The sequence below is a fragment of the Macaca nemestrina genome, chromosome 20 (assembly GCF_043159975.1).
Source record: "Macaca nemestrina isolate mMacNem1 chromosome 20, mMacNem.hap1, whole genome shotgun sequence".
NCBI lineage: Eukaryota > Metazoa > Chordata > Mammalia > Primates > Cercopithecidae > Macaca > Macaca nemestrina.
In genome coordinates this window covers 1,026,310-1,053,673 of record NC_092144.1, presented here as the reverse complement: position 1 = coordinate 1,053,673, position 27,364 = coordinate 1,026,310, and the positions used below count along the sequence as shown (strand labels likewise).

At 60.5% G+C, this 27,364-nt stretch overlaps 1 protein-coding gene and 1 non-coding gene across 3 annotated transcripts; one reads left to right on the top strand and one right to left on the bottom strand.

The window, feature by feature from the left end:
- Window positions 1-3,107: 3,107 nt before the first annotated feature.
- Window positions 3,108-3,214, bottom strand: LOC112427605 (U6 spliceosomal RNA). Its single transcript, XR_003019300.1, has one exon. It is a non-coding gene; the product is annotated as a U6 spliceosomal RNA (small nuclear RNA).
- Window positions 3,215-3,476: 262 nt separating this feature from the next.
- LOC105486406 (mediator complex subunit 16) lies at window positions 3,477-26,524 on the top strand. 2 transcript variants are annotated; one of them, XM_011749291.2, is made up of 15 exons: window positions 3,477-3,612; window positions 5,178-5,364; window positions 6,087-6,194; window positions 6,500-6,669; window positions 9,909-10,340; window positions 11,072-11,177; window positions 14,581-14,736; window positions 15,922-16,133; window positions 16,782-16,988; window positions 18,605-18,815; window positions 20,424-20,557; window positions 21,764-21,956; window positions 23,413-23,629; window positions 25,568-25,651; window positions 25,957-26,524. In XM_011749291.2, the coding sequence occupies exons 2-15, from the start codon at window positions 5,196-5,198 to the stop codon at window positions 26,081-26,083; spliced, it is 2,526 nt and encodes an 841-aa protein (XP_011747593.1). In that variant the 5' UTR covers window positions 3,477-3,612; window positions 5,178-5,195; the 3' UTR covers window positions 26,084-26,524. The 2 variants fall into 2 exon arrangements, with proteins under 2 accessions (XP_011747593.1, XP_011747596.1); XM_011749294.3 differs by lacking the exon at window positions 3,477-3,612 and adding an exon at window positions 3,935-4,387.
- Window positions 26,525-27,364: the final 840 nt, after the last annotated feature.

The window sequence follows — 27,364 nt, the reverse complement described above, 5'->3', positions numbered from 1 at the left end:
GAAGGCCAGCGAGTCGCTCACGCCTGTGATCCCAGCACCTTGGGAGACCAAGGCAGGAGGATCGCTTGAGCCCAGGAGTTCGAAACCAGCCAGGGCAACATAGCAAGACCCTGTCTCTACAAAACATGAGAGAAATTAGCAGGGTTGGCCGGGCGCGGTGGCTCACACCTGTAATCCCAGCACTTCGGGGACACCGAGGCGGGTGGATCACGAGGTCAGGAGTTCAAGAGCACCCCGACCAACATGGAGAAACTCCTTCTCTACTAAAAATGCAAAATTAACCGGGCGTGGTGGTGTGAGCCTGTAATGCCAGCTACTCAGGAGGCTGAGGCAGGAGAATCGCTTGAACCCAGGTGGTGGAGGCTGCAGTGAGCTGAGATCTCACCATTGCACTCCAGCCTGGGCAACAAGAGCAAAACTCTGTCACAAAAAAAAAAAATTAGCAGGGTGTGGTGTGTGCCTGTAGTCCCAGCTACTTGGGAGGCTGAGGTGGGAGGATCACTCGAGTCTGGGAGGCTGAGGCTGCAGTGAGCTGAGACTGTGCCGCTGCACTGCAGCCTAGGTATGGAGGAAGACCGTATGTCAAAGAAAAACAAAAGGGAAATCTGCCCTCTCACAATGCTGGAGGTAGAAGCCTGAGGTGAAGGTGTCTGCAGGGCAGTGCTCCCTCCGGAGTCTCGAGGGGAGGAGCCTTCCTGCCTCTCCCGGTTTCTGGGGACTTCGTGTGTCCATGGCTTGTGGCCACATTGCTGCGGTCTCGTCTCCAAGTGGCCATTTTCCCTGTGTGTTATGTCTTGTCTTGACATTGTCCTTCCCTCGTGTCTGTGCCCAAATATCCCTCTCGATCACCCCCGTCATTGAGTTAGGCCCAGGCTAATCACCTCCTTTTAACCTGATTACCTCTGGAAAGACCCTGTTTTCAAATAAGGTCACATTCTGAGTTCAACCTCTTTTTTTTTTTTTTTTTGAGACGGTGTCTCGCTCTGTCGCCCAGGCTGGAGTGCAGTGGTAAGATCTCAGCTCACTGCAAGCTCCGCCTCCCGGGTTCGCGCCATTCTCCTGCCTCAGCCTCTGGAGTAGCTGGGACTACAGGCGCCCGCCACCACGCCGGGCTACTTTTGTATATTTTTTTAGTAGAGACAGAGTTTCATCATGTTAGCCAGGATGGTCTTGATCTCCTGACCTCATGATCTGCCCACCTAGGCCTCCCAAAGTGCTGGGATTACAGGCATGAGCCAACACACCCGGCCTTTTGTTTGTTTATTTTTTTTAGACAGGGTCTGGCTCTGTTGCCCTGGCTGGAGCGGAGTGGAGCGATCCCAGCTCACTGCAGCCTCGACCTCCCGGACTCAAGTGATTCTCCCACTTTTGCCTCCCGAGTAACTGGGCCTACAAGTGTGCATCACCCCACCTGGCTATTTTGCTCTGTGGCCCAGGCTGGAGCGCAGTGGTGCGATCTCAGCTCAGTGCAACCTCCACTTCCTGGGTTCAAGTGATTCTCCTGCCTCAGCCTCCCAAGTAGCTGGGACTACAGGCATGTGTCACCATGCCCAGCTAATTTTTTTTGTATTTTTAGTAGAGATGGGGTTTCACCATGTTGGCCAGACTGGCGTTGAACTCCTGTTCTCAGGTGATCCGCCTGCCTCAGCCTCCAAAAGTTCAGGGATTACAGGCCTGAGCCACCTCGCCCAGCGCTCCCCCTCCCCAGCCCCACTAATTTTTAATTTTTTTTGTAGAGACGGGGGTCTGGCTATGTTTTCCAGGCTGGTCTCAAACTCAAGCTGTCCTCCGACCTCGTCTTCCCAAAGTTCTGGGATTACAGGTGTGTGCCACCACACCTGGGCTCCTGAGAACGCTAAACCCCTCCCTGCTGCCTGGGAATGGGGATTTTCTGTAAGGTCACTGTGTGGCCCTCTTGGGGAACTGAACCCTGATCCAGAAAAAAGACTGATATTTGGGCGATTGTTAACTTGTAATTTTAGAACAGTTTTATATTTGCAGAATTCTTGCAAAAATCATGCAGTGAGGCCGCGGTGGCTCACGTCTATAATCCCAGCACTTTGGGAGGCCAGGGTGGCAGGACAACTTGAGAGATGGAGTTTGAGATCAGCCTGGGCAACATAGTGAGACCCCATCTCTATTAAAATTTTAAAAAACAGGCCGGGCGCAGTGGCTCACGCCTGTAATCCCAGCACTTCGGGAGACTGAGGCAGGCAGATCACGAGGTCAAGAGATTGAGACCATTCTGGCCAACATGGTGAAACCCTGTCTCTACTAAAAATACAAGAATTAGTTGGGCGTGGTGGTGCGTGCCTGTAGTGCCAGTTACTCGGGAGGCTGAGGCAGGAGAATCCCTTGAGCCTGGAAGGCAGAGGTTGCAGTGAGCCAAGATCGCGCTACTGCACTCCAGCCTGGGCCACAGAGTGAAATCCTGTCTCAAAAAAAATAAAAATAAAAACGGAAGAGCACAACATCCATTGCATTAAACTGGCTTTTGGAGGAGGAGGTGGGAATGGGGTTGGAAGTAGGAATACTCAACGGGGTCCATGACTTCGCTTACAGGAGCCTCAGATTCCCCACTCTCGGACATTAGAAAATGGAAGAGGGGGAGGGATTGCATTGGGAGTTATACCTGATGTAAATGACGAGTTGATGGGTGCTGACGAGTTGATGGGTGCAGCACGCCAACATGGCACAAGTATACATATGTAACAAACCTGCACGTTATGCACATGTACCCCAGAACTTAAAGTATAATAAAAATAAATAAATTAATTTAAAAAAAAAAAAAGAAAGAAAATGGAAGAAAGCCTGGGCAAGGGGGCTCACGCTTGTAATCCCAGCACTCTGGGAGGCCGAGACGGGCGGATCAGGAGGTCAGGAGATCGAGACCACCCTGGCCAACGTGGTGAAACCCCGTCTATACCAAAAATACAAAAATTAGCCGGGCGTGGTGGCGGGCGCCTGTAATCCCAGTTACTCGGGAGGCTGAGGCAGGAGGATTGCTTGAACCCAGGAGGCGGAGGTTACAACGAGCCAAGATCGCGCCATTGCATTCCAGCCTGGGCAACAGAGCGAGACTTCGTTTTGGGGGGGAAATAAAGGACAAAAATATGGAACGCTTCACGAATTTGCGTGTCATCCTTGCGCAGGGGCCATGCTAATCTTCTCTGTATCGTTCCAATTTTAGTATATGTGCTGCCGAAGCGAGCACGACACACTGCTTCTACCACCAGCTATTTATAGTCCCCGGAGAAAATTTCTTTACACATACGGCGACTTGTCTCCACTGCTCTAGAGATTCAACCTCTATTTGTATTAGTCCAATGTGTCACGCAACTAACGCAGTTATTAACTGGAGTTGAGAAAGTGCTCGTTATTCTACCAAATATAGCTACAGTGGCTGCTGGCAATTACTGGAAATGCTCGTATGCAAATATACCCGGAAGCGGGGCGGAGCCTGAGCCGCACCGCCCTCCCAGAAGTCTTTGGGAGGCGGCGGCGCGACTCAGGCGACTGGTTGGTGCCGGGGAAGATGGCCGCGCCGGAGCCGAGGCGCTAGGGAAGTTCGCATAGCGGACGCCCGCTGGGCTTGGTGCACGGGCCGGCCAGGTGAGTGCAGGGCTGCGGGGGCCCGGCGAGGGCGGACGGACCCCTTACCGTGTCACTGGACCTCAGGGAACGCGGCGCGGGCGTGGCGGGCCCTGCGGGGTCAGGGGGCGTGGCCGGGAGCAAAGGCTGCTGGGTAGGCGGCCCGGGGCTCCGGGTTTGCGGCGGAAACTCGCGGGAGGCCTGAGGCCCGCGGGGCGGGGGTCGGGGCGGGGCCTAAGGAGAGTTTGGGGCGGGGTTGAAGGCGCTTGGTTGGATTGTGGGGGGGGGCCTGGAGAGGGAATAGTGTCCCTGGGGTGGAGCCTGGGGACTGTAGAGGCAGGGCCTGGAGACTGGGGGTTATCGGTACGGGGCCTGGAGAGGGAATAGGGTCCCTGGGGTGGAGACTGGGGACTGCGGATTTATAGGGGTCTGGAGAGGGTATAGGGTCTCTGGAGATCGGGGGTTATAGGGGCGGTTCCTGGAGAGGCTGAGGCGTCCCTGGGATGAAACCTGGTAGTTGGGGTTATAGGGGCAGGACCTGGAGAGGTTCTGGGGTCCCTAGGGTGGAACCCGGAGATTTGGGGTTATGGGGGCGGGGCCGGGAGAGGCTACGGGTCCCTAGGATGAAGCCTGGTGTTTGGAGGCGGTAGGGGAAGGACCTGGAGAGTACATGGGGTCCCCGGAGTGGAGCCTGGGGACTGGGGAGTCTTAGGGGTGAGGCCTGGAGAGCTAAGGGCATTGGAGGCTGGACCTGAAGAGTACATGGGACCCCTACGGTGAAGCCAGAGAATTTCGGGTGAGGCCGTAGGCTCAAGGGGTGAATTGAAGTGTGGGAAGCAAAGAGTATCAGCGGCGGGGCTGAAAGACTTTTAGGGGCTTGCGGCGGATCCTTGGGGGTCTGGGGCAGACCCTGAAGAAGTAGGGGGCTGGAGTTAGGGCTTGAGGAAAATGGGGCTGGTGGTCATTCCAGTCTCACTGGGCTTTTGCCTCTGAAGCAAAACAGCCTGTCCAGATGTCAGGTGCTTAGAAAACCCCGAGGAAATGCTCCCTCTGTTCCGTGTCACACTCAGCCCCCGCCTCGGCCACAGGCATTCCCTGTCACACTCAGCAAGCCCCTTAGCCCCAGCACGCCTGCCCCGCCTTGGCCACAGGGAACCACCCTACTGCTTGCCTGTCTGTGGGTTCTTCCTTCGGGAGAGACCCAGGGTCCGCCTGCCGCCCCCATCATCACTCACCTGGGCCAGTGCAGACCCTCTGCCGCATCTGTCAGCTGTGCCCTTGGCCCCCATGGTCCCTTCCCCAGACAGCCAGAGGGGTCCTGGTGAAACCCAAATAGGTCCCAGCCCTCCCGGGCTCCCACCTTGCTGAGGGTAGAAGCCCACCAGCCCAGGACTGGCCCTGACCTCCACGTTCCCCCTCGGCCCCAGCCCCATGGACAGCCGGGAACGCCCAGGCTCTGTCTCGCCTCTGGGCCTTTGCATCGGCCGTTCCCTCCACCGCAGGCCTCCATCGTTTACCCACTTCCGGCCTGGCATGCCCTGGGTGCTCAGCCAACATAGCTGACCCGCCACACCTCCCTCCCGCAGGAGCTGGTGACTGCCCTCATGTGTGACTTGCGGCGGCCAGCGGCAGGTGGGATGATGGACTTGGCCTACGTCTGTGAGTGGGAGAAATGGTCCAAGAGCACCCACTGCCCGTCGGTGCCCCTGGCCTGCGCCTGGTCTTGCCGAAATCTCATCGCCTTCACCATGGACCTGCGCAGCGACGACCAGGGTGTGTCCCCCCCGCCACCCGCTTCCCCTCCCGGCCGCACGGTGTCCTGCCCTGTTCCCCAGGTGCCCGGCACGCTGCCATGCGGGGACTCGGTCTCTCAGGCCTCCCCTCACTCTTCCCCAGCCCTCCTCTGTAACTTGGGTGAGAGCCTCAGCCTTCTGGGGTACAGAGGGTGGATTCAGTGCTCCCCAAACCTGGGGCCGGGAGACATGAGATCGCCCCGTGTGTGGGATCGAGTCGGGCTGGGGCGGTGGTTGACGGAGGCTTGTTGGAGACACGTGCCCCAGTTTTCCAGACAGCATGTGTCACTGTTTGGTTTTTGAAAGGTACGTGGTGGCTATGCCCATCTTCTCTCCATTGTTCGAGTAATAGGCACTCATAATAGGTGGTCATTAGAGAAAATTAGAAAACCACAGAAAACTGGAATCAAATCAGGGCGATAAAAGGCCCCCATTACCTGCTGTGGAGAGACTCCCACTGTTCATGTTTTGGGGTCATTTTCTTCTAATCTGGTTTTAAAGACGCGGTCATGGCGCCTCACGGGCCTGCTCAGTTCCTGTGGGGGGACAGCCCGTTCCCTGAGCTGTCGACCCGACTGACGGCAGCTCTGTGACCTCCCCGGGGTGGGACACGCACTGGCTTCCCTGGAGCCTGCCCGGGGTCATCGTCCTCGCCTCCAGGCCATGGCACCAGGCCGTGCTGACCATGTCCCGTCCCCACAGATCTGACCCGTATGATCCACATCCTGGACACGGAGCACCCCTGGGACCTGCACTCCATCCCCTCAGACCACCGCGAGGCCATCACCTGCCTGGAGTGGGATCAGTCAGGTGAGGCCCCGGTCCCACGTGGCTGGGGGCGGCGACCCGGATCCCGGAGCAGGGGGCCCGTGTTCCCCAGTCAGTCTGGAGTCCGGCGCTGGGTCTGGAGCCCCTGGTCTGCGGCTTTGCGGGTGCTGCTCTTCCCGCAGTGCCCTGAATCATTCTTGTTCAGGGTGTCTCAGGGCGTCTCTGGAGTGCGCCTCATGCCACCTGCCGCTCTGCCCTACCTGGGCCGAGACCTCTCCACCGGGCTGGCTCCCCCGGGCGCTCTGCCCATCCCCGGAAGGTTCCCAATGATGGCTTCTTGCCCTCAGGCTCCCGGCTCCTGTCAGCAGACGCCGACGGGCAGATCAAGTGCTGGAGCATGGCGGACCACCTGGCCAATAGCTGGGAGAGCTCGGTGGGCAGCCTGGTGGAGGGGGACCCCATTGTGGCCCTGTCCTGGCTGCACAACGGTGTGAAGCTGGCCCTGCACGTGGAGAAGGTGAGTGTCCCGCCCGAGTGAGCAGGTGAGGCGGATGAGATGGATGAGATGTTACCCCGCCCAGCCACCCACCGGCCCGTCACCTCTCCATCAGCAGCATCCCCTGGTTTTTTGAACCTTGCACTTGGCTCCCACCTGCAGTCAGGCTGTCATTAGCACCTGTGTTTTCAGGGGGCTCCTCCTTCAACTGAGGATGGCCGTTCTCAGTGAGTCGTCTCTTTCACTGGAGGCTGCTGTCCTCAGCTAGCTGCTTGTATCACTGGTGGCCGCTGTCTTCCGAATGCAGCCCACCCTCCGATTTAGTAACATCCCGGAGTCCCTCTCTCTGCGCCCTGTGATTCAGCCCCACAGTTCAGAGTAGACACGGCCAGGGTTGGCGGGGGGCACCTGGGTTCAGGCTCTGACTCCACACCTCCGTGTGTCAGTGTCCTCACTGACGGCGGGGTCTCGGTGACGTTCCTGGCAAAGGCCCCACAGCCACCCCGGTGCGTGCCTCTGCGTCTGCTTGCGCTGGGGCTCTTGCAGGAACTAGGAGGCCCTCCTGGAGGGATGCAGTGGACCAGATCTTTTCTCTCGTCCCTTCCTGAGTCTCTCCCCAGGGACCGCCGTTGTCACCGCATGGCTGCAGTGCACACAGCACCCGCTTCATGCCACGGGGGCCCTCCAGGGCGTACTCCTCATCCTGCTGTCCCGTTTGTCTGTGTTTCCTGTTTTTGGTAACAGTTTTATTGGGATAGAGTTCACAGACCACAGAACTAACCCACTGAGAGTGCACAGCCCACACGGTCCAGAGGCTTCGTGTAACTCACCGTGCTGTGCAGCCACCACCACAGCTAACCTCAGACCTTTATCCTTTGTTTGTTTGTTTGTTTGTTTTTTTGAGACTGAGTTTCACTCTATCCCCCAGGCTGGAGTACAGTGGTGTGATTTTGGCTCACTGCAACCTCTGCCTCCTGGGTTCAAGCGATTCTCCTGCCTCAGCTTCCTGAGTAACTGGGATTATAGGCACCTACCACGCCTGGCTAATTTTTGTGTTTTTTTAGTAGAGATGGGGTTTCACCATGTTGGCCAGGCTGGTCTCGAACTTCTGACCTCAGGTGATCTGTTTGCCTCAGCCTCCCAAAGTGCTGGGATTAGAGGTATGAATCCCTGTGCCCGGCCAGACCTTTATCTTGTTTGTTTTTTGAGACAGGGTCTTGCTCTGTGACCAGGCTGGAGTGTAGTGGTGCGATCTTGGCTCGCTGCAGCCTCTCCCTCCTGGGCTCCGGCGATTCTCCTGCCTCAGCCTCCCAAGTAGCTGGGATTACAGGCGTGCGCCACCACACCTGGCTAATTTTTTGTATTTTTAGTAGAGATGGGGTTTCTCCATGTTGGTCAGGGTGGTCTTGAACTCCTGACCTCAGGTGCTCCGCCTGCCTCTGCCTCCCAAAGTGCTGGGATGACAGGCATGAGTCACTGTGCCCAGCTTCAGACCATTCTCATCACCCCAAAAGGAAACCTGGTCCCCATCCTGCATCACCCCGATCCATCCCCCACCCCAGCCCCCAGGACCCAGCTGTCTGTGGACCTGCCTGTCCTGGACTTTTCATATAAACAGGACCACACACTGCGTGGCCTTCTGTGTCTGGCGTCTCTCACTGAGTGTGACGTCCTCAAGGTGCATCCCCGCTGTGGCCTGAGTCAGAGCCTCGCTTTTTAAAATAACCAAATACATTTTATTCTTTTTTTTTTCTTTTTTTTTTTGAGACAGAGTCTTGCTCTGTCACCCAGGCTGGAGTGCAGTGGCGTGATCTCGGCTCACTGCAACCTCCACCTCCCGGGTTCAAGCGATTCTCCTGCCTCAGCCTCCCAAGTAGCTGCAATTACTGGTGCCCACCACCATGCCCGGCTAATTTTTGTATTTTTAGTAGAGATGGGGTTTCACCATCTTGGCCAGGCTGGTCTCGAACTCCTGACCTCGTGATCCACCCGCCTCAGCCTCACAAAGTGCTGGGATTACTGGCGTGAGCCACTGCACCCAGCCAAATTTTTGTTTTTTAATTATATTAATAACAGGCACATGTGCTCCTTTAAAATACCGTCGAACAGGCTGGCCTGCGACCCACACAGACGTGTGCGGTGCGGACACCAGATGCTTCCCTCGTCGCCACAGCAACCACTGACCGCCAGGCCTGGCTCACTGCCTGGACTTCTGGACCTGCTTCTTGCTATAAAAAGTGTTTTTTTTAAACTTGTAACCTAGAGTGGATCTGTATGATAAGTATGATACACACTTTTCTCTTCCTCGCATCTTTTCACAACATAGCGACATTTTTCTTGTTTTTTTGTTTTGTTTTGTTTTGTTTTGTTTTTTGTTTTTAAGACAGAGTTTCGCTCTTGTTGCCCAGGCCAGAGTGCAATGGTGCGATCTCGGCTCATTGCAATCTCCATCTCCTGGATTCAAACGATTCTCCTGCCTCAGCCTCCTGACTAGCTGGGATTACAGGCACCCACCACCATGCCCAGCTAATTTTTTTGTATTTTTTAGTAGCGACAGGGTTTCACTATGTTGGCCAGGCTGGTCTTGAACTCCTGACCTCAGGGGATCCACCCACCTCAGCCTCCCAAAGTGCTGGGATTACAGGTATGAGCCACCTCCCCGGCCGAGACCCCATCTCTTAAAAGACTCTTGTTGAAAGAAGGGTGGATGTTTTTGTATGTAAATAATAACTTGACAAATTTGATTTGAAACCAAATAGTGCCCACAGCAGCTGCTGGTGCTTACACACCATTTCCTGAGTGCTGCAACTCAGGTCTGCACGGTGCGGCCCAGAGCCACACAGACCCCACCTGGGTTTGTGAGTGGGGCACGTTGGCACCAGCTGTCCGGCTGCTTGTGTGCCGCATGGCAGAGCCAGAGTCAAGTCATTGCAACAGGGACCACCTGGCTCCCAGAACCGAGCATGCCGGTATTGGTCCCTTTACAGAAAGAGGAGGTGACTCCTATTGCACACACGTTCACCATTTAATCCTCCCCACTGTCCTCCAAAGCAAAGGTGCCATTCCTTCCACCTTTCAGATGAGGAGACGGAGGGTCGGAGGGGACCACATCCCACACGGCTCAGGTGGCCGAGTCAGGATCTGAACCCAGGTGCACACTCCCCTGGCTTCTGCGTGGTTCTTCTGTGTGAGTGTTTCTCGGGGTCACAGAGGGAACCCCCGTGAGCCTGAGCGGCCCCTCCTCCCTCCCTTCTCCACAGTCAGGCGCCTCCAGCTTCGGGGAGAAGTTCTCCCGAGTGAAGTTCTCACCGTCGCTCACGCTGTTCGGCGGCAAGCCTATGGAGGGCTGGATCGCAGTGACGGTCAGCGGCCTGGTCACCGTGTCCCTGCTGAAGCCCAGCGGGCAGGTGCTGACGTCCACCGAGAGCCTGTGCCGGCTGCGCGGCCGTGTGGCCCTGGCGGACATCGCCTTCACAGGCGGCGGCAACATCGTGGTGGCCACGGCAGACGGCAGCAGCGCGTCGCCCGTGCAGTTCTACAAGGTGTGCGTGAGCGTGGTGAGCGAGAAGTGCCGCATCGACACGGAGATCCTGCCCTCCCTGTTCATGCGTTGCACCACCGACCTGAACCGCAAGGACAAGTTCCCCGCCATCACCCATCTCAAGTTCCTGGCCCGGGACATGTCGGAGCAGGTGAGCGGACACGGGCTGTCACGCAGGCTGGCAGGCTTGGAATGGAACGCTGCTTCTCAGGGTCCTGGAGGTGGAGACCCACAGGGGCCGTGGGCTAAACCAAGGTGTGGGCAGGGCCGGTCCCTCCTGGGGGCTCCAGGGGAGAACCCATTTCCTACCTTTCCCAGCATCTGGGGGCGCCCAGTCCCTCGGCTCGGGGCCCCTTCCTCCCGTTCACGGCCACAGCACAGCCTCTTCCTGTCTCTCTCTGAATCTCGCCCTCCCACATCCTCTCGTGAGGACTCTGTGAAGACAATGGGGCCCCTGGACCCCCCCAACATGCTCTCCCGTCTCAGCGTCCTGAACCAAATCCCACCCACAGGTTCCTTCTGTGTGAGAGGTGGCCCAGCCACAGGTCCTAGAGCTGAGGATGGGATGTCCTGGGGACCACTGTCCAGCCGACCACACCAGGTCGCCTGGATTTCCGTTGTAATTCGGAATCAGTAACGCCCCAAACTCCTAGAAGCCCCCGACTCGGTTCCCTGTCCCGTTGCTCTCCCTGTGGGGGGCACCATCCGGGGACATCTGGGTTCCTGTGAATGGACGTTGGGCTCTGGGGACAGGCAGGCCTGGGCTGGAATCCAGGAGGGCCTCGAGGGGCAGGCGTGGCCCCAGGGTCCCATGGCTCAGGCTCTGGTCGCGTGGCCAGCACAGCAGTGCCGGGTCTGCCCTCACCCCCACCTCCCCCGTAGGTGCTTTTGTGCGCGTCCAGCCAGACCAGCAGCATCGTGGAATGTTGGTCCCTGCGCAAGGAGGGGCTTCCCGTGAACAACATCTTCCAGCAGATCTCCCCCGTGGGTGAGTCTCCGGCCGGCTGCGGGAGGCCCTGGGCCTGCCCTTGGGGGCAGCTGGTTTTAATTTGGAGGCGGGTCTCGCTCTGTCACCCAGGGTGGTCCTGAACCCCACCCCTTTGACCTCCAGTAGTGCTAGGATCTGGGGCGTGACCCCCATGCCTGCCGGCCTTCTGAGTGTGTTAGGCGTGTAGACTCTTCCATCCTTCCACTCCCGCCACAGCGGCTGCCACCATCCTACGCGGAGCCGGGGCTCAGAGGCGGCGTTGCTCGCCCGAGCTCACCCAGCAGGGACACCGTGAGGGGCTGCAGGCGTGCAGGCGGCTGTGGAGTGTGGGTCTGTGGGTGGGGCCGTCAGGCAGCAGGGCACAGGCCAGACCGGGCGGGGGCAGTGCACGGAATCCTCCAGAAGCTGGTTCAGGGAGAGGAAGCCACGGCTCAGCGGGTCAGCTGAGGCTGCTGAGAACACGCCCCTCACCCCACCCCCGCCCCCACCCACCTCCCCAGCAGCCTCTTCTGGGGCCCCCATTCCCATCTCTATCTGCCCGATGGGCCCCTGCACCCACGGAGCCAAGCCCGTCACCCCCACCTCCGGTACAAAATCTGGGGCTGGAGCGAAGCAGGGACGCCCGCCTGCCATGACTGTGGCCAGAACAGCCACTTGGTGTTCAGAGCCTCGGCGGCTGCGGGCCCGGTTTTCAGGCCAGCCTCCGCCCTGGAGAAGGGAGGTGTTTTCCTGGCAGACAAGAGCCCAGGCATTTGCCGATGAGCGCTAATGGACCCTGGAGTGGCCGGACGTGTGGGCTGGTGCTCCTCAGAAGCCACTAATGAGCCCGTGTCGAGAGGCCCCGATGGCTCCTGGGGCCTGCAGGTGTTTACGTCAACTGCCCATTGTGGCCACAGGGGCGGTAAAGGTGAAGAGGGCGGCTGCCCGTTCCTTCCCCCGGGCCTCGTCGTGAGTCACCAGGCAGCTGAAGAGGGCCACTGCCGTTCCTTCCCCCAGGCCTCGTTCCTTCCCCCGGGCCTTGTGGTGAGTCACCCTGCAGTTTGAGCTGCGCTGGTTCCTATGGCAGCACCTGGCGCCACACCGCGTGGCAGGCAGGGCTGCAAGGACCCTCAGCTTCACTGCCTGGTACCCCCGCTGGGCACATCTGTGTCCACCGTCTGCCCACAACCAGACCACCGGGTAGTCCCGGGCTCCAACGCTCCTCCTCGTCTCCTGCAGCCGTCCTCACCTGCTGGCCCAGCTCCTACTCGTCCCTAAGAGCCACGTCTCACACGCACGCCACAGCCTTTCTTGGGTCTCACGTCCCTGCAGCTGGGGGCCACTGAGACACAGTCCCTGCCACACCCATCTCTTCCCCCACCACCCCCCGTGCCCACCATGCCAGGCTTCAGTCCCTGCGGCACCCAGCTCTTCACCCACTGCCCCACGTCCGCACTTAGCAGCTTAACCTCCCCCTGCTTCAAGTCCCCTGTCATTTAGAAATGCTGACCGCAGCCGGGCGCGGTGGCTCACGCCTGTAATCCCAGCACTTTGGGAGGCCGAGGCGGGCGGATCACAAGGTCAGGAGATTGAGACAACGGTGAAACCCCGTCTCTACTAAAAATACAAAAAATTAGCCGGGCGCGGTTGTGGGCGCCTGTAGTCCCAGCTACTCGGGAGGCTGAGGCAGGAGAATGGCGTGAACCCGGGAGGCGGAGCTTGCAGTGAGCCGAGATCGCGCCACTGCACTCCAGCCTGGGCGACAGAGCGAGACTCCGTCTCAAAAAAAAAACAAACAAAAAAAAAAAGAAATGCTGACCGCAGCCGTCAGTTGGATGGAGGAGGGGACGTAAATCGGGCTGTGAGGGCGCCCCGGGCACCAGCTGGGCGTGTGCTCATCATGGCAGCTGCTTCACTCAGTGCTAACCCTGTCTTTCCTGTGAGAGGCTCAGTTCCACAGGGCCAGCCACCCTGACCACTGTGTGCCCTCCGGACATCTCAGCCACTCTCTGGGCCTCAGTTTCCCCAGGGGAAGGCTGCTCATGGGACCCCTGTACAGGTTTGCAGGAGGCCAAGGCTCTGTGACTGTGATACCCTGTCCAGAGCAGAGACCTCATGACGCGGGTGGCACAGAGCAGCCGTGTGGTCGTCGGCTTCAGCCAAGTAACAAGCCAGCCCCAAACCGAGCAGCTCAGACCAGCAGCCCCGCTCTGGTTCTGTGGCTGGGCTGCCTCAGCTGCTCCGTCCTGGTTCCTGTGTCTGCGGTCAGCAGCCGAGGTGGCGTGGCCCGTCCACTGGCCCCACATGCCCCAGCAGGCCGGCTCTGGCTGCCCTCAGTGTCCCACAAGCAGCAAGAGCAGGACCCCCCGCACATGCTCTCTGGGTCTCCGTTTTTTGTTGTTGTTGTTTTGTTTTTGACTTGGGCTCTCCCTATGTAGCCCAGGCTGGAATGCAGTGGCTTGATCTCCGCCCACTGCAGCCTCATCCTCCTGGGCTCGAGCAATCCTCCTGCCTCAGCCTCCTGAGTTGCTGGGACTACAGGCACGCGCAGGCGTGCACCACCACACCCAGCTAACGTTTGTTGTACTTTTTGTAGAGATGGGGTCTTGCTGTGTTGCCCAGGCTGGTCTTGAACTCCTGGGCTCAAGCCATCCTCTGGCCTTGGCTTCCCAAAGTGCTGGGACGGCAGGCGTGAGCCCAGGTGCCCGGCCGTGTCACACTCGGCCCGAGATGGTAGCAGAAGCCTCCGCCCTGCTGGGAGGAGCCGCGTCTTCACACACAGGCTGCCAGGCAGCAGATCTGGGGGTGCGACCGTCCCGCGTGGCTTTACTGTGTGGGGAGCCTGGAACTGTAGTTGAGGAGGGATGGAAGTCCCAGCTCAGCTGACTGAGGCCGACAGAGTGTTAGGGTTTGCATGGCCGCAGGTCTGGGGGGGCGTCGTCTCCCCACTGTCCGCTCCAGCGAGGGGGCGAGACGGCGCCACCCCACAGGTGTCCACGAAATCCCGGGGCCGCATCCCGTTGGCCCGCCGTGGGTCACGTGCCCGTCCCGGAACCAATCAGTGGCCGAGGCACGGAGCGCTCGGATTGGCCGGGCCTCGTCTTCCGGGCGTGGGAGCGGGGCTGCGTGAGACCCGGGAGGGGGCCGGGCGCGGTGGCTCAAGCCTGTAATCCCAGCACTTTGGGAGGCCGAGGTGGGTGGATCACGAGGTCAGGAGATCGAGACCATCCTGGCTAACACGTGAAACCCCGTATCTACTAAAAAAAAAAAAAAATACAAAAAAAATAAAAATAAAAATAAAAAAAAGAGAGACCCGGGAGGGGCCCTGGGCGGTTGCAAGCCGGGTCCTGCTGGGCTCCTGCGGCTGCTCCTCAGCCTGTCTTCACTCCGTTACCTTCCTGTTTTCCTGCCCCTGCTTTTTCAGTTGGCGACAAACAGCCCACGATTCTCAAATGGCGGATCCTGTCGGCCACCAACGATCTGGACCGTGTGTCGGCCGTGGCGCTGCCCAAGCTGCCCATCTCGCTCACCAACACCGACCTCAAGGTGGCCAGCGACACGCAGTTCTACCCTGGCCTCGGTACGGTGGAGCCAGCGGCAGCCACTCGGCCTCAGCTCACACCGGGGGAGGTGGGCCCTGAGCGCAGGCCACGGGGTCGCGGGAACTCACAGCGGGGGAGGTGGGCCCTGAGCGCAGGCCGCGGGGCCGTGGGAGCTCACACCACGGGAGGCGGGCCCTGAGCCCAGGCCGCGGGGCCGTGGGAGCTCATTGGGGGGAGGTGGGCCCTGAGCCCAGGCCGCGGGGCCGTGGGAGCTCGGCCTCCTGGGCTCTGATGGGTTCCCGATTAGGAGGCAGACGTCATCTTTCGGGATCTGTGAGGCTGGCAGACAGATTCAGTGCTCTTTAATTTGTAAAGGGAGCAAATCAACAAGGGAGCAGGGGGAACTTGGGGGCGGAACTCCTTTCCGGGTAGGCTGCTCCTCTCCTCTCCGCGCTGCAGCAGCTGTAATGTGGGTCCTGAGCTCAAACCGTGGCGTCCATGCCCCTGAGTGAGTCTGTGCGCTCTTCAGTGCTGACCCTGTTTGCTCAGCTGTGAAGTGGGGACAAGTCCGCTCTAGCTCAGGTCCCTCCCTTCCCCCAGCTCCCATTCTCCCCTGGTTCCCTGGAAAGAGCGTTGATCAAAACCCGCTCAGGGTTCAGGACTGTTCTCGGAGCCTGCAGAGAGGTTCAGGGGATGCGGTTCTGTGCTCCAAAGCCCTCGGTTTATGCTCCATTTTCCAGCCTCTCTACTGCAGCGACTCCTTTTGTGTCCTCTTTTCCATGAGCTTTGGGCTCTGGACCCCACCTCCCCCTGGCCTTCGTACAGAGGCAGACCCCAGTGTGACTGACAGCCCCAGCCCACCACCCTAAGATGCCTCTCTTTGGGATGCCAGGAGCCCCACCCCTTGGTCCCCCACCCCTTGGTCCCCCACCTGTAGCGCCCTCGTCCCCTGTGCTCCTTGAGTGGTACGTCAGCAAGGACATGGCCCCGGCTGTGAGGGGCTGGGAGCAGTGTGGCCAAGGCTGCTGACTCCTGCTCCCCTGGTGCTCAGGGGCTTTGTAACTGAAGAAGGAGCAGCTGGGGGCACGGGTACTGGATGCCGGGGAGGGCTCATCTCCTAAATGGGCAGCCTTGGCTCTCCACACGCTGCAGAGCAGGCGGCCCTCCCCAGGTGGGCGTGTCCAGGGCCCTGCCCATGCCTAAGGAGTGCCCATGCCCCGCAGGGCTGGCCTTGGCCTTCCACGACGGCAGCGTCCACATCGTGCATCGGCTCTCACTGCAGACCATGGCCGTCTTCTACAGCTCCGCAACCCCGAGGCCCGTGGACGAGCCGGCCATCAAGCGCCCCCGCACCGCAGGCCCTGCCGTCCACTTTAAGGCCATGCAGCTCTCCTGGACCTCACTGGCCCTCGTGGGCATTGACAACCAGGGGAAGGTGAGCTGCTTGTGTGTGTGGGGCTGGGACTGATGGGGTGCCGGAGGGAGGTGCCCCCCTGGGGAAGGGACTGCAGGTGCAAGCCCCTCGCCAGCCCCTGCCTGGGCTGCCTCGTCTGTGCCATGGGTTCATCTCGATGAGCGAGGTCACTGGGGTGGCTCACAGCGCATATTAGGAGCTTCCTAGCTAGGAGCTGTTGAGAGGACCGCCTTTCACGAGGTGGACTCCTCAGTTAAAGGAGACGAGTGTAAGCCTGGCTCCGCGTCCAGCGCAGTCAGGGCTCGGGAAGTTTTCCTTCCCTGTTCCCAGAGGCGTTGTCCATGACCCTGACAGAAAGGTGCAGGCAGTACAGACACATGCACGCACACGGGCCGGCACATGGGGGCGTGCACATACAGGCCCACAAGCATGGCTGGCCCACCGGTCCACTGGCCCATGGGTCCATCTGGAGCCTTCAAAGTAGGCTCAATAAAGGGCCTCGCTTGCCTCATTGCTTCCAGGGTGGGCCCAGAGCCACCTGGAGAGGAGCTGCAGGTCCCTTCCCCGCCCCCGACAACACGCACCTCAGCCCCAGGGCCCCATGCCCCTCCCGGCTGAGGTTGCAGCCCCACGTCTCACCCGGCTCTCCCTGGGCTCTGTCTCTGGCAGCTGAGCGTGCTCCGCCTCTCGCCCTCCATGGGCCACCCGTTGGAGGTGGGACTGGCACTGCGGCACCTGCTTTTCCTGCTGGAGTACTGCATGGTAACCGGCTATGACTGGTGGGACATCCTGCTGCACGTGCAGCCCAGCATGGTGCAGAGCCTGGTGGAGAAGCTGCATGAGGAGTACACGCGCCAGACCGCTGCCCTGCAGCAGGTGAGGTCATGTGGCAGGTGGGGCCCCGTGGCAGGTGGGGGCGGCCCTGCAGCAGGCAGGGGCCCCGTGGTCAGTGAGGGGCCAGCAGCAGGGAGGGGGGTCCCCGCATTAGTTGTGGAGGTCTCCGCGGCAGACGTGGGGGTCCCAGCGGCAGACGGGGTTGTGGCAGCTGTGGTGGGTCCCTGCGGCAGATCAGGGGCTCTGTGGCAGGCGGAGGGCAGGAGGGGCAGGTAGCCTGCAGCAGGTGGGGCTGTGCGTGGGGTGTGCACCCAGAGGCCCGTCCAGTAAAGCTGCACCTCAGAGGAGCACTTTGTTTCCCTCCTCACTTGGGAAGTTTCCTCTGTAACACGTTAAGCCTCACAGGTAAGGCCTGATGCTCCCTGGATGACTCCCTTCTCCAGTGTTCCCAGTCTGGGGGTGTCTTTCTAAGTCGTCCTCTCAGAGTGAGAGAGGGTTCCAGGGTGCACACCAGGCAGGCCCGTGGTGTGAGGCCTCAGCTAGCACAGTCAGGAGATGAACACACAGAGACCCGCCCATTGGAAGAAGAGCAGAGAGCGGACACGGAGGCCTGGCCGTTGGAAGGAGAGGAGAGGGCGGACACGGAGGCCTGGCCGTTGGAAGGAGAGGAGAGAGCGGACACGGAGGCCTGGCCGTTGGAAGGAGAGGAGAGGGCGGACACGGAGGCCTGGCCGTTGGAAGGAGAGGAGAGGGCGGACACGGAGGCCTGGCCGTTGGAAGGAGAGGAGGGGACAGAGAGGCCCGCCCATCAGAAAGGTCTCTTGCAGTGATGTCGTCATGCGCCTGCAATCTCAGAGTGTCTGCGAAAGACCTCAGATCTAACGAGCTCATCTGGCAGCTGCATATGGGACCAGCCCTCTAAACCTTAGTCGTGTTCCTCTATGCCACCAAGAACCAATACAAAGATAAAATGGGAAAAATATCCCACTCACAGCACAGCCTGCTGAGAGACATGGGAGATCCAGGCAGGGGGCTGTGATGCTAAACCCCGGCATGGCTGGGATCCGTAGCCAGTGACGGGGCTTGTGATGGCGAGGCCTCACTCTCTCCCTCCTTGGGCCCTCACTGCGTGCCAAGTGTTTCATTTTTGTTTTTTAGTTATTTCTATTTTTTGTAGAGATGAGGTCTTGTGTGTTACACAGGCTCTGCAACTCCCAGCCTCCAGGAATCCTCCAACCTCAGCCTCCCAAAATGCTTCAACTCATTCATTCTGTCCTGCTAGACCAGGGTCTCCCTGCAGGCACCGCGGACATCGGGGGCTGGAGCAGCCTCTGGGGTGGGGGGCATCCTGTTGAGCAGCCTCCCTGGCCTCCACTTGTCAGGGGCACCCCCAGTGGTGAGAACTAGAAATGTCTGCAGACATCACCAGGACGCCCCCGCCGGGGCAGAGCTGCTCCCAGCTGAGATCCGGCACCTGGTCCTGTGTGGCCGGTCCTCTGCGCCCGTTTTGCCACGAGGTTGCTGAGGTGCAGAGGTGAAGCAGCTTTCCCAGCTCACAGAACACCTGGGCTCAGGGTCGGACTGCTCTTCTCCCCACTGGAGCCTTGGCGGGCGCCTCTGCCACAGCCCTTTGGGGTGACCCGGCTTCCTGCCCCCAGGTTCTCTCCACCCGGATCCTGGCCATGAAGGCCTCGCTCTGCAAGCTGTCGCCCTGCACGGTGACCCGCGTGTGCGACTACCACACCAAGCTCTTCCTCATCGCCATCAGCTCCACCCTGAAGTCACTGCTGCGCCCCCACTTCCTCAACACGCCCGACAAGAGCCCCGGCGACCGGCTGACCGAGATCTGCGCCAAGATCACTGACGTCGGTGGGTCCTGTCCCGCGCCCAGGGCCTTGAGGCTCTTTTCATCTATTTTTTTTTAAATTTATTTATTGTTTTTACTCTTGAGATAGGGTCTTAGCTGGAGTGCAGTGTCACACTCAGCTCATTGCAGCCTCAGCCTCAGCCTCCGCCTCCCTGGTTCAAGTGATTCTCCTGCCTCAGCCTCCCAAGTAGCTGGGATTACAGGCCTGCACCACCACGCCCGGCTGATTTTTGTATTTTTAGTAGAGATGGGGTTTCACCATGTTGGCCAGGCTGGTCTCGAACTCCTGACCTCAAATGACCCACCTGCCTCAGCCTCCTAAAGTCCTGGGATACAGCCTAAAGGCTGGGATTACACCACACCCAGCCTTTTAGAGACAGGGTCTCACTGTGTCATCCAGGTTGCAGCACGGTGGCACAGTTACAGCTCAGTGCAGCCTCTGCCTTCCAGGCTCAAGCAATCTTCTCGCCTCAGCCTCTGGAGTAGCTGGGATTACAAGCGTGCGCCACACACGCAGTTTTTAATTATTCGCAGAGACAAGGTCTCACTGTGATGCCCAGACTGGTCTTGACCTCCTGAGCTCAAGCGATCCTTCCACCTGGGGGCTGAGATGCTACTCCCAGGCCGAGACCCGGCACCCGGGTCCTGTGTGGCAGGTCTGCTCCTCCTCCCATTTTGCTATAAGGGGACTGAGGCAGAGAGGCTAAGCAGCTCACCCAGCACGTGGTGTCCCACTCGCCTCGGCCTCCTAAAGCGCTGGGATTATAGGCGTGAGCCGCTGTGCTTGGCAGGTTGTCTCTTAAAAATTAGGGTTGCCGGGCGCAGTGGCTCAGGCCTGTAATCCCAGCACTTTGGGAGGCCGAGGTGAGCGGATCATGAGGTGAGAGGTCAGATCGAGACCATCCTGGCTAACACAGTGAAACCCCATCTCTAGTAAAAATACAAAAACGAGCAGGGCACGTTGGAAGGCGCCTGTAGTCCCAGCTACTCCGGAGGCTGAGGCAGGAGAATTGCTTGAACCCGGGAGGCAGAGCTTGCAGTGAGCTGAGATCGTGCCATTGTACTCCAGCCTGGGCGGCGTGAGACTCCGTCTCAAAAAATTTAAAAATTAGGGTTATCGTTTGTCTGGAGTACCCAGCTCACTGTGGGCGTGTGGCGCCCGTGGTATCTGGGAGCTGTGTGCACAGTCATTATTTCTGTGGGGCCACCCTAGTCACCATCCAACAGGCATCTGTTGGGTGTGTAACCGGCGCCAGGTGCCGGTCCTGCGTGGCTGCAGCTGCAGTGTGGACACACTGCTGTGTTCACAGAGTTCACCTCGGAGCAGGGGCAGATGTGCACCAGCGGGCCGGGCCTGAGCAGGGGCGGCCCTGGCATGGGGACCTGCCCGCGCCAAGGCCTGCAGGCCGAGAGAAGCGGCCCCCAGGTGGGCGGGCAGTGGGCTCCCGGTTCCTCCCTGGCAACGCCATCGCCCCCTTCTCCTTCCCGCCGTGGGTCCCCTTGTGTCCTGGCAGCGGCTGGGCGCTCGGTGCAGGTCGAAGGACCGAGGGGTGCAGTTAGGTCACCGTGTACAAGAAGCCCGAGCTGACCCGACCCGTGTCTCCTTGCAGACATTGACAAGGTCATGATCAACCTCAAGACGGAGGAGTTTGTCCTGGACATGAACACGCTGCAGGCGCTGCAGCAGCTCTTGCAGTGGGTGGGCGACTTTGTGCTCTACCTGCTGGCCAGCCTGCCCAACCAGGTGCGCTGCGCTCGCCCCTGAGGCTGCCCTCCCCGAGGCCCCGCCCCTCATCAGGGCCCTGCCTCCCTGGCCCCGCCCCTCATCAGGGCCCTGACTCCCTGGCCCCGCCCCTCATCAGGGACCTGCCTCCCTGGCCCCGCCCCTCATCTGGGCCCTGACTCCCTGGCCCCGCCCCACATCAGGGCCCTGCCTCCCTGGCCCCGCCTCTCATCTGAGCCCTGACTCCCTGGCCCCGCCCCTCATCAGGGCCCTGCCTCCCTGGCCCCGCCTCTCATCTGAGCCCTGACTCCCTGGCCCCGCCCCTCATCTGGGCCCTGCCTCCTTGGCCCTGCCCGTCCCTGGGCCCCGCCTCCCAGGCCCTGCCCCTGAAAACCACTTCAGCCCCGCCCCTACTTGGAGCCCCACCTCCTGACACTGTCTATTCTCAAAGCTCCACTTCCTATCCCGCCCGTCCTGAAGCGCTGCCCCACCTCAGAGCCCTCACCTCCATGAAGCTTCTGCAAAAAACCCTTCCTTGACCACACACTTTCTGCCCATTCTCGAAGCCCCGCCTCCCAGACCCTGCTCCTTCTCGGTCCCACCCTTTACTCTCCCCAGCTCCCGGTGCAGGGGGCGGTTGGGGGGAGTTGGTAGCTTTGAAATCATCAAGTCTCCATCCACACCCCCACCTTCAAGTATGCGGCCTGTGTGCCCCGAGCAGGGCTCCAGCCTCCCCCCGCCCACACACTCTGTCCTGCCCAAACCGTGACTTCTCTCCCCAAGTTTCATTCTGCCCTGGGGCCTCTGTCTCTCCACCCGCGCCCATCAGGGACGGTTTGAAGTCCCTGTCTGCTCCTTGTGGGACTTGAGGCTGCCAGGTTCTCTCGGCTCCCAGTACAGCCACCAGGGCCACTCAGCTGTTGGGGGGCGGCTGCTCCTCCATGTGCCGGTGGGGACGTTGGCCTCAGCCAGAGCCGCTTCTTGGTCCTGTGGCGGCTCAGGGATGGGACAGCTCTCCAGACGGGGCTGTCCTGGGCCCTGCAGGGCGCTGAGCAGTGTCCCCAGCATCCACCCACTCCATGCCAGGAGCTCCCCAGTCCTGACCACCACAAACGTCCCAGACCCTGTCCATTGCCTCCAGGTCGGGGTTCCACCGGACCCGAGAGACCTCATCCCGTCACCATCTGCCCCCCGCCGCCCAGCCACTCCGATGCCTCTTTCCGGCAGGGCTCGCTGCTGAGGCCGGGCCACAGCTTCCTGCGGGATGGCACCTCGCTGGGCATGCTTCGGGAGCTGATGGTGGTCATCCGCATCTGGGGCCTGCTGAAGCCCAGCTGCCTGCCCGTGTACACGGCCACCTCGGACACCCAGGACAGCATGTCCCTGCTCTTCCGCTTGCTCACCAAGCTCTGGATCTGCTGTGAGTCCCCCTGCCCTCTGCTCCCCTCTCCCTACCAGAACACACCGCGTCCGAGCCCCCTGCCAGAACATAAGCCCTCTGCTCCCCTCTCCCTACCAGAACATACCGTGTCCGAGCCCCCCGCCAGAACATAAGCCCTCTGCTCCCCTCTCCCTACCAGAACATACCGTGTCCGAGCCCCCCGCCAGAACATAAGCCCTCTGCTCCCCTCTCCCTACCAGAACGCACCGTGTCCGAGCCCCCCGCCAGAACATAAGCTCTCTGCTCCCCTCTCCCTACCAGAACGCACCGTGTCCGAGCCCCCCGCCAGAACATAAGCTCTCTGCTCCCCTCTCCCTACTAGAACGCACCGTGTCCGAGCCCCCCGCCAGAACATAAGCTCTCTGCTCCCCTCTCCCTACCAGAACACACCGTGTCTGAGCCCCCTGCCAGGATATAAGCTCTCTGCTCCCCTCTCCTACCGGAACGCACCGTGTCCGAGCCCCCCGCCAGAACATAAGCCCTCTGCTCCCGTCTCCTACCGGAACGCACCGTGTCCGAGCCCCTTGCCAGAACATAAGCCCTCTGCTCCCCTCTCCCTACCGGAACGCACCGTGTCTGAGCTCCCCGCCAGAACATAAGCCCTCTGCTCCCCTCTCCCTACCAGAACGCACCGTGTCCGAGCCCCCTGCCAGAACATAAGCCCTCTGCTCCCCTCTCCTACCAGAACACACCGTGTCCGAGCCCCCTGCCAGAACATAAGCCCCTGCAGGTGGCAGTGGCTCTGCCTTGATCTCTGCCATTTCCTCGGTTCGCAGCACAGGTCCATGCTCAGTGTGGGTGCCATTGGGATGGCAGCCACTCCCAGGCTCCTATTTGCTGTCTCTCCTTGTCAGGTTGTGTGTATGTGAGGAGGGTGGGTTGGATCGTTATTATGTCTCAGTGTCTGGAAAAGGCACAGTGCTTCCCACATACTTTTTTTTTCTTTTTTTGAGATGGAGTCTTGCTCTGTTACCCGGGCGGGAGCGCAGTGGCACAATCTCGGCTCACTGCAAGCTCCACCTTCCAGGTTCACGCCATTCTCCTGCCTCAGCCTCCAGAGTAGCTGGGACTACAGGCGCCCGCCACTGCGCCTGGCTAACTTTCTGTATTTTTAGTAGAGACGGGGTTTCACAGTGTTTGCCAGGATGATCTCCATCTCCTGACCTCGTGATCCACCTGCCTTGGCCTCCCAAAGTGCTGGGATTATAGGCGTGAGTCACCGCCCCCGGCCAGCTTCCTACATACTTTTTAAGTGAACGAGGGAGTCTCATGATTGAGGCCAGAGAGGGTGAGAGAACCCTGGGGTCACCCAGCCAGGCAGACAGAGCCGGGGCCCCGACCTGGTGCTCCTGAACTGGAGGGGCTCCCCGTGCGTCCCGGGTGGCAGGGTTGCCCCAGGCAGAGTTGCCGAGACCTTGGCCACCCCTCTCTGCAGGTCGCGATGAGGGCCCAGCGAGCGAGCCAGACGAGGCGCTGGTGGACGAGTGCTGCCTGCTGCCCAGCCAGCTGCTTATCCCCAGCCTGGACTGGCTGCCCGCCAGCGACGGCCTGGTCAGCCGCCTGCAGCCCAAACAGCCCCTACGTCTGCAGTTCGGCCGGGCGCCCACACTGCCTGGCAGTGCTGCCACCCTGCAGCTCGATGGCCTTGCAAGGTGCGTGTGTCCCTGCATTGGTCCCCAAACACACCTCCCTCCATGCCCTGCCCCAAGGCCCCCCGAATCCACACAGCTCCCTCCCTCCGTGTCCTGCCCCAGAGCCCCCCAATCCACACAGCTCCCTCCCTCCATGTCCTGCCCCAGGGCCCCCCTGAATCTGCACAGCTCCCTCCCTCCCTGTCCTGCCCCAAGACCCCTGAATCCACACAGCTCCCTCCCTCCATGTCCTGCCCTAGGGCCCCCCGAATCCACATAGCTCCCTCCCTCCATGTCCTGCCCCAGGGCCCCTGAATCCACACGGCCATAACTGCTGCTTCCTTCCAGGTGCCCTTAACGCCATACCTAGTGGCGTCCCTGCTCTTCCATGAACCACCACCCATGCGGGCACCCAGTCCTTCCATTCACCCTCTCGCTTCCCCCACTGCCCCCGCCCCGACGGTCTTGCTCTGTCGCCCAGGCTGGAGTGCAGTGGTGCCATCTTGGCTCACTGCAACCTGTGCTTCCCAGGTTCAAATGATTCTCCTGTCTCAGCCTCCTGAGTATCTGGGATTACAGGCGTCACCACCACACCCAGGTATTTTTTGTATTTTTGGTAGAGACGTGGTTTCGCCATGTTGGCCACGCTGGTCTTGAACTCCTGACCTCAGGTGATCTACCCGTCTCGCCCTGCCAAAGTGCTGGGGTTACAGGCGTGAGCCACCGCGCCGGCCTTGCCTTGGTTTTTACTGATTGTGTGCTAGCCTTGCTGTGCAGGGTGCCCTTAGTTTCTGCCCTTAGTCTCTGGTCTCTCTGGATGTGAGGCCTCACCGTCAATCCCCTTATTGATGGAGAGAGACGCCATAGCATGGCCCAGGGCACCGCTGAGCACAAACACCTCACCAGAAGGCTCTCCCGGGGTTACGAGGTCAGCTGCAGGGCTCGGGGCTGGCCTTCCTCTGGAACATGCAGGGTTTGGACAACCCAAGCCTGCTGAGCTCACCCCGGCCACCCAGCAGCCCTGTGGGGTGGAACCTTGTCACCCACTTCACGGTGAGGAAACTCAGCCTGGAAAGGGTGGGACCTTGTCACCCCACTCGTCTGGGGTCACGTGGTCAGGAAGCGGTCAAGTCCAGATTTGAACCCAGGCCCGTCAGACCCCCAGCCCATTTCCAACATGCGTTTGACCAGGAGCACACCCAAACCCCCTGAGCCGCTGATGGCTCATGGCTGGAATTTTAGAAAACACAGATGAGCAAAAAGAAGAAAATGAAGTGAACCCCCAGTAGCCTGGCTCCGGGCCTGGCCTGGCTCCAGGACCTCCAGCATTCTCTTCCTCATGCTCACTGTGGGAGGGTCCTGCTAGTGAGTCACGCACGAGGGTTTGGGTTTCAGGAAAAGACTTGATGGAAAGAGGACAGTTACGTCAGAGGCTTGTAAACTGGGAAAATTTCAAATATTTAATGAGAGCAGAATAAGCCAGCTCACCCCTACCCAGACCCAGGCCCCCCACCCACCACCAAGGGCAGCTTTTGCCACCAGAATCTGTTGTCGTACAGAGGTCCCGGTGCCCCCAGGCTGGGGGTCTGGGCTGAGGTGGTGTGGAAGCCCCACATACCCCCTTCTGTAAAGTCTCAAATGGGAGGGTCGCAAGCACCTTCTCCGCTTCCCAGGTGCCCTGTGTGGGCCCCGTCCCCTTTACTGGGCCCCTGAGCCTTGGGCTTCCCAGGCATCTGGGAGACTGACCCTCCTCCGTGTGTGGGGGGTCCCACACCCTTTACTGGGCTTGTCTCAGGTGGTCCTGCACCTCCCACCTAACTGTTCACAGACACCTGGGCCCACCTGGCAGATGGTGTGAAGCCAGCCACCCCCTCCACCCACACCTGTGGACAGATGCCCCTGCCGGAACCTGGCCTCATGGTGCCCAGCCCTTCCTCACGCTCTCCCCTCTCCCGCCAGGGCCCCAGGCCAGCCCAAGATCGACCACCTGCGGAGGCTGCACCTTGGCGCCTGCCCCACGGAGGAGTGCAAGGCCTGCACCAGGTGAGGGGCCCTGAGCCTGCTGACTCCCAGAGCTCTGCCGCTCGGGATGGCCCAGCTGATTCCAGCCAAGGCTCCAGACAGTCGAGCGTGGTAGGGGAGTGTGTCCCAGAGGGAGTGCTGGAGCCGGGATCCCAGGATGTGGAACAGTTAACTTGGCATGGCGGGGCTACTTCAGAGAGCAGTAGTTCTTCCCGGTGGGTGCAGCAGCGTGGGCAGAGGCCCTGTGGCAGGTGGGAGCACGGGGAGCAGGCGTGAGGGAGGCCCGCCCAGAAGTAGGAGCCCGCCCAGCGCCTGCCTCCCCGCAGGTGCGGCTGCGTCACCATGCTCAAGTCGCCCAACAGGACCACAGCGGTGAAGCAGTGGGAACAGCGCTGGATCAAGAACTGCCTGTGCGGCGGGCTCTGGTGGCGGGTGCCCCTCAGCTACCCCTGAGTCCGGCTGCTGCGAGAGCCACCGCTCTCCCTGGACGCTCCTTGACGCAGTTAACCTCAGCCCACCTGGCAGGGCTGTCGAAGGCCATGGGCCGGACGCCTGCGTGACCAGCAGAGCTGCTGGGGAAGCCCCTGCCTTTGTCCAGCTGGGCCGTGGCCCACATACCGCCCTCCCGGGACCCCCCGATCCCTGGACCATCCGCATCCAGAGGACCGTCTGTGACGGCCGGGGGTCCCCGCGGACCTTGGGGTGACCCGGCTCGGGCGCCTGCCTCGGTTTCCTTGCCTCTTCTGCCGAGAGCGCTGAACCTGGACAAGCTGCAGCTGAGAAGGGCGGGTCCAATAAACGCCCTCTGCGCCCACAACCTCGGTGCGGCACCCAATAAACGCCCAGGCCCCGCCCACAACCTCGGTGTGGTGCCCGGGAGCCTGTGTCCTCTTGGCCTGTCTTTAAATCAGTATTTATGGGGCACCTAGTGGATGCCAGGCCCGGGCGTCCAAAGTGAGCAGTGGGGACAGGACACAGCAGGCCGGGTGGGTGGGACGGGGCTGTCGTCAGGGTGGCTTTTGTCCAGGCCTGCATCTGCCTATGTCAGTGCGGTGTCTTTGCCTGTCTATGTACTGTCTCTACATATCTCTGGCATCTCTGCCTGTCCGTGTGGTGTTTCTGCCTGTCTGTCTACCGTCTCCGTATGTCTGCGTGTCTCTGGCATCTGCCTGGCTCTGTGTGGTGTGTCTGCGTATCTCTACTGTCTCTGCATGTCTCTGGGATCTCTGCACTTCTCTGTGAACTGTCTGTGTGTGTCTGCGTGCTGTTTCTCTGGCTCTGCCTGGCTCTGTCCCTGTCGTGTTTCTCCGGCCGCGCTCTGCTGGAGGCTGCTTAGTCCCTGGGCCAAAGTTTCTGCCATTTCTGCCACTGTCCCCAGGGGTCCCGCCTTCCGCCTCCGGCAAGCACTTCTTCCAATTAGGCTGCGTTCCCGCAGCGAGAGGCCTTCCCGGCACAGAGGCGCCCTGCTGTGTGCCGATGGACTCCTTTCTGCGGCTCCGGGGCAGGCAGCGAGGGTGGGGTGAGTGCCCAGTGCTGGCTTGCGAAGCGGGAGCTCACGCGCCCCATCACCTGGCCGAGGCACCCCCACTTTAAAGCCCGCCTGCCCACCGCTGCAGACTCCAAGCTCTGCTGGACACGCGGCCCCGTCTCACCGCCCACCTGGCCACCCTCTGAGGGAAATGACAGACCCGAGGGCAGCCCCCGGCCCCACTCCTGCAACCTCCTCTTGTGCTG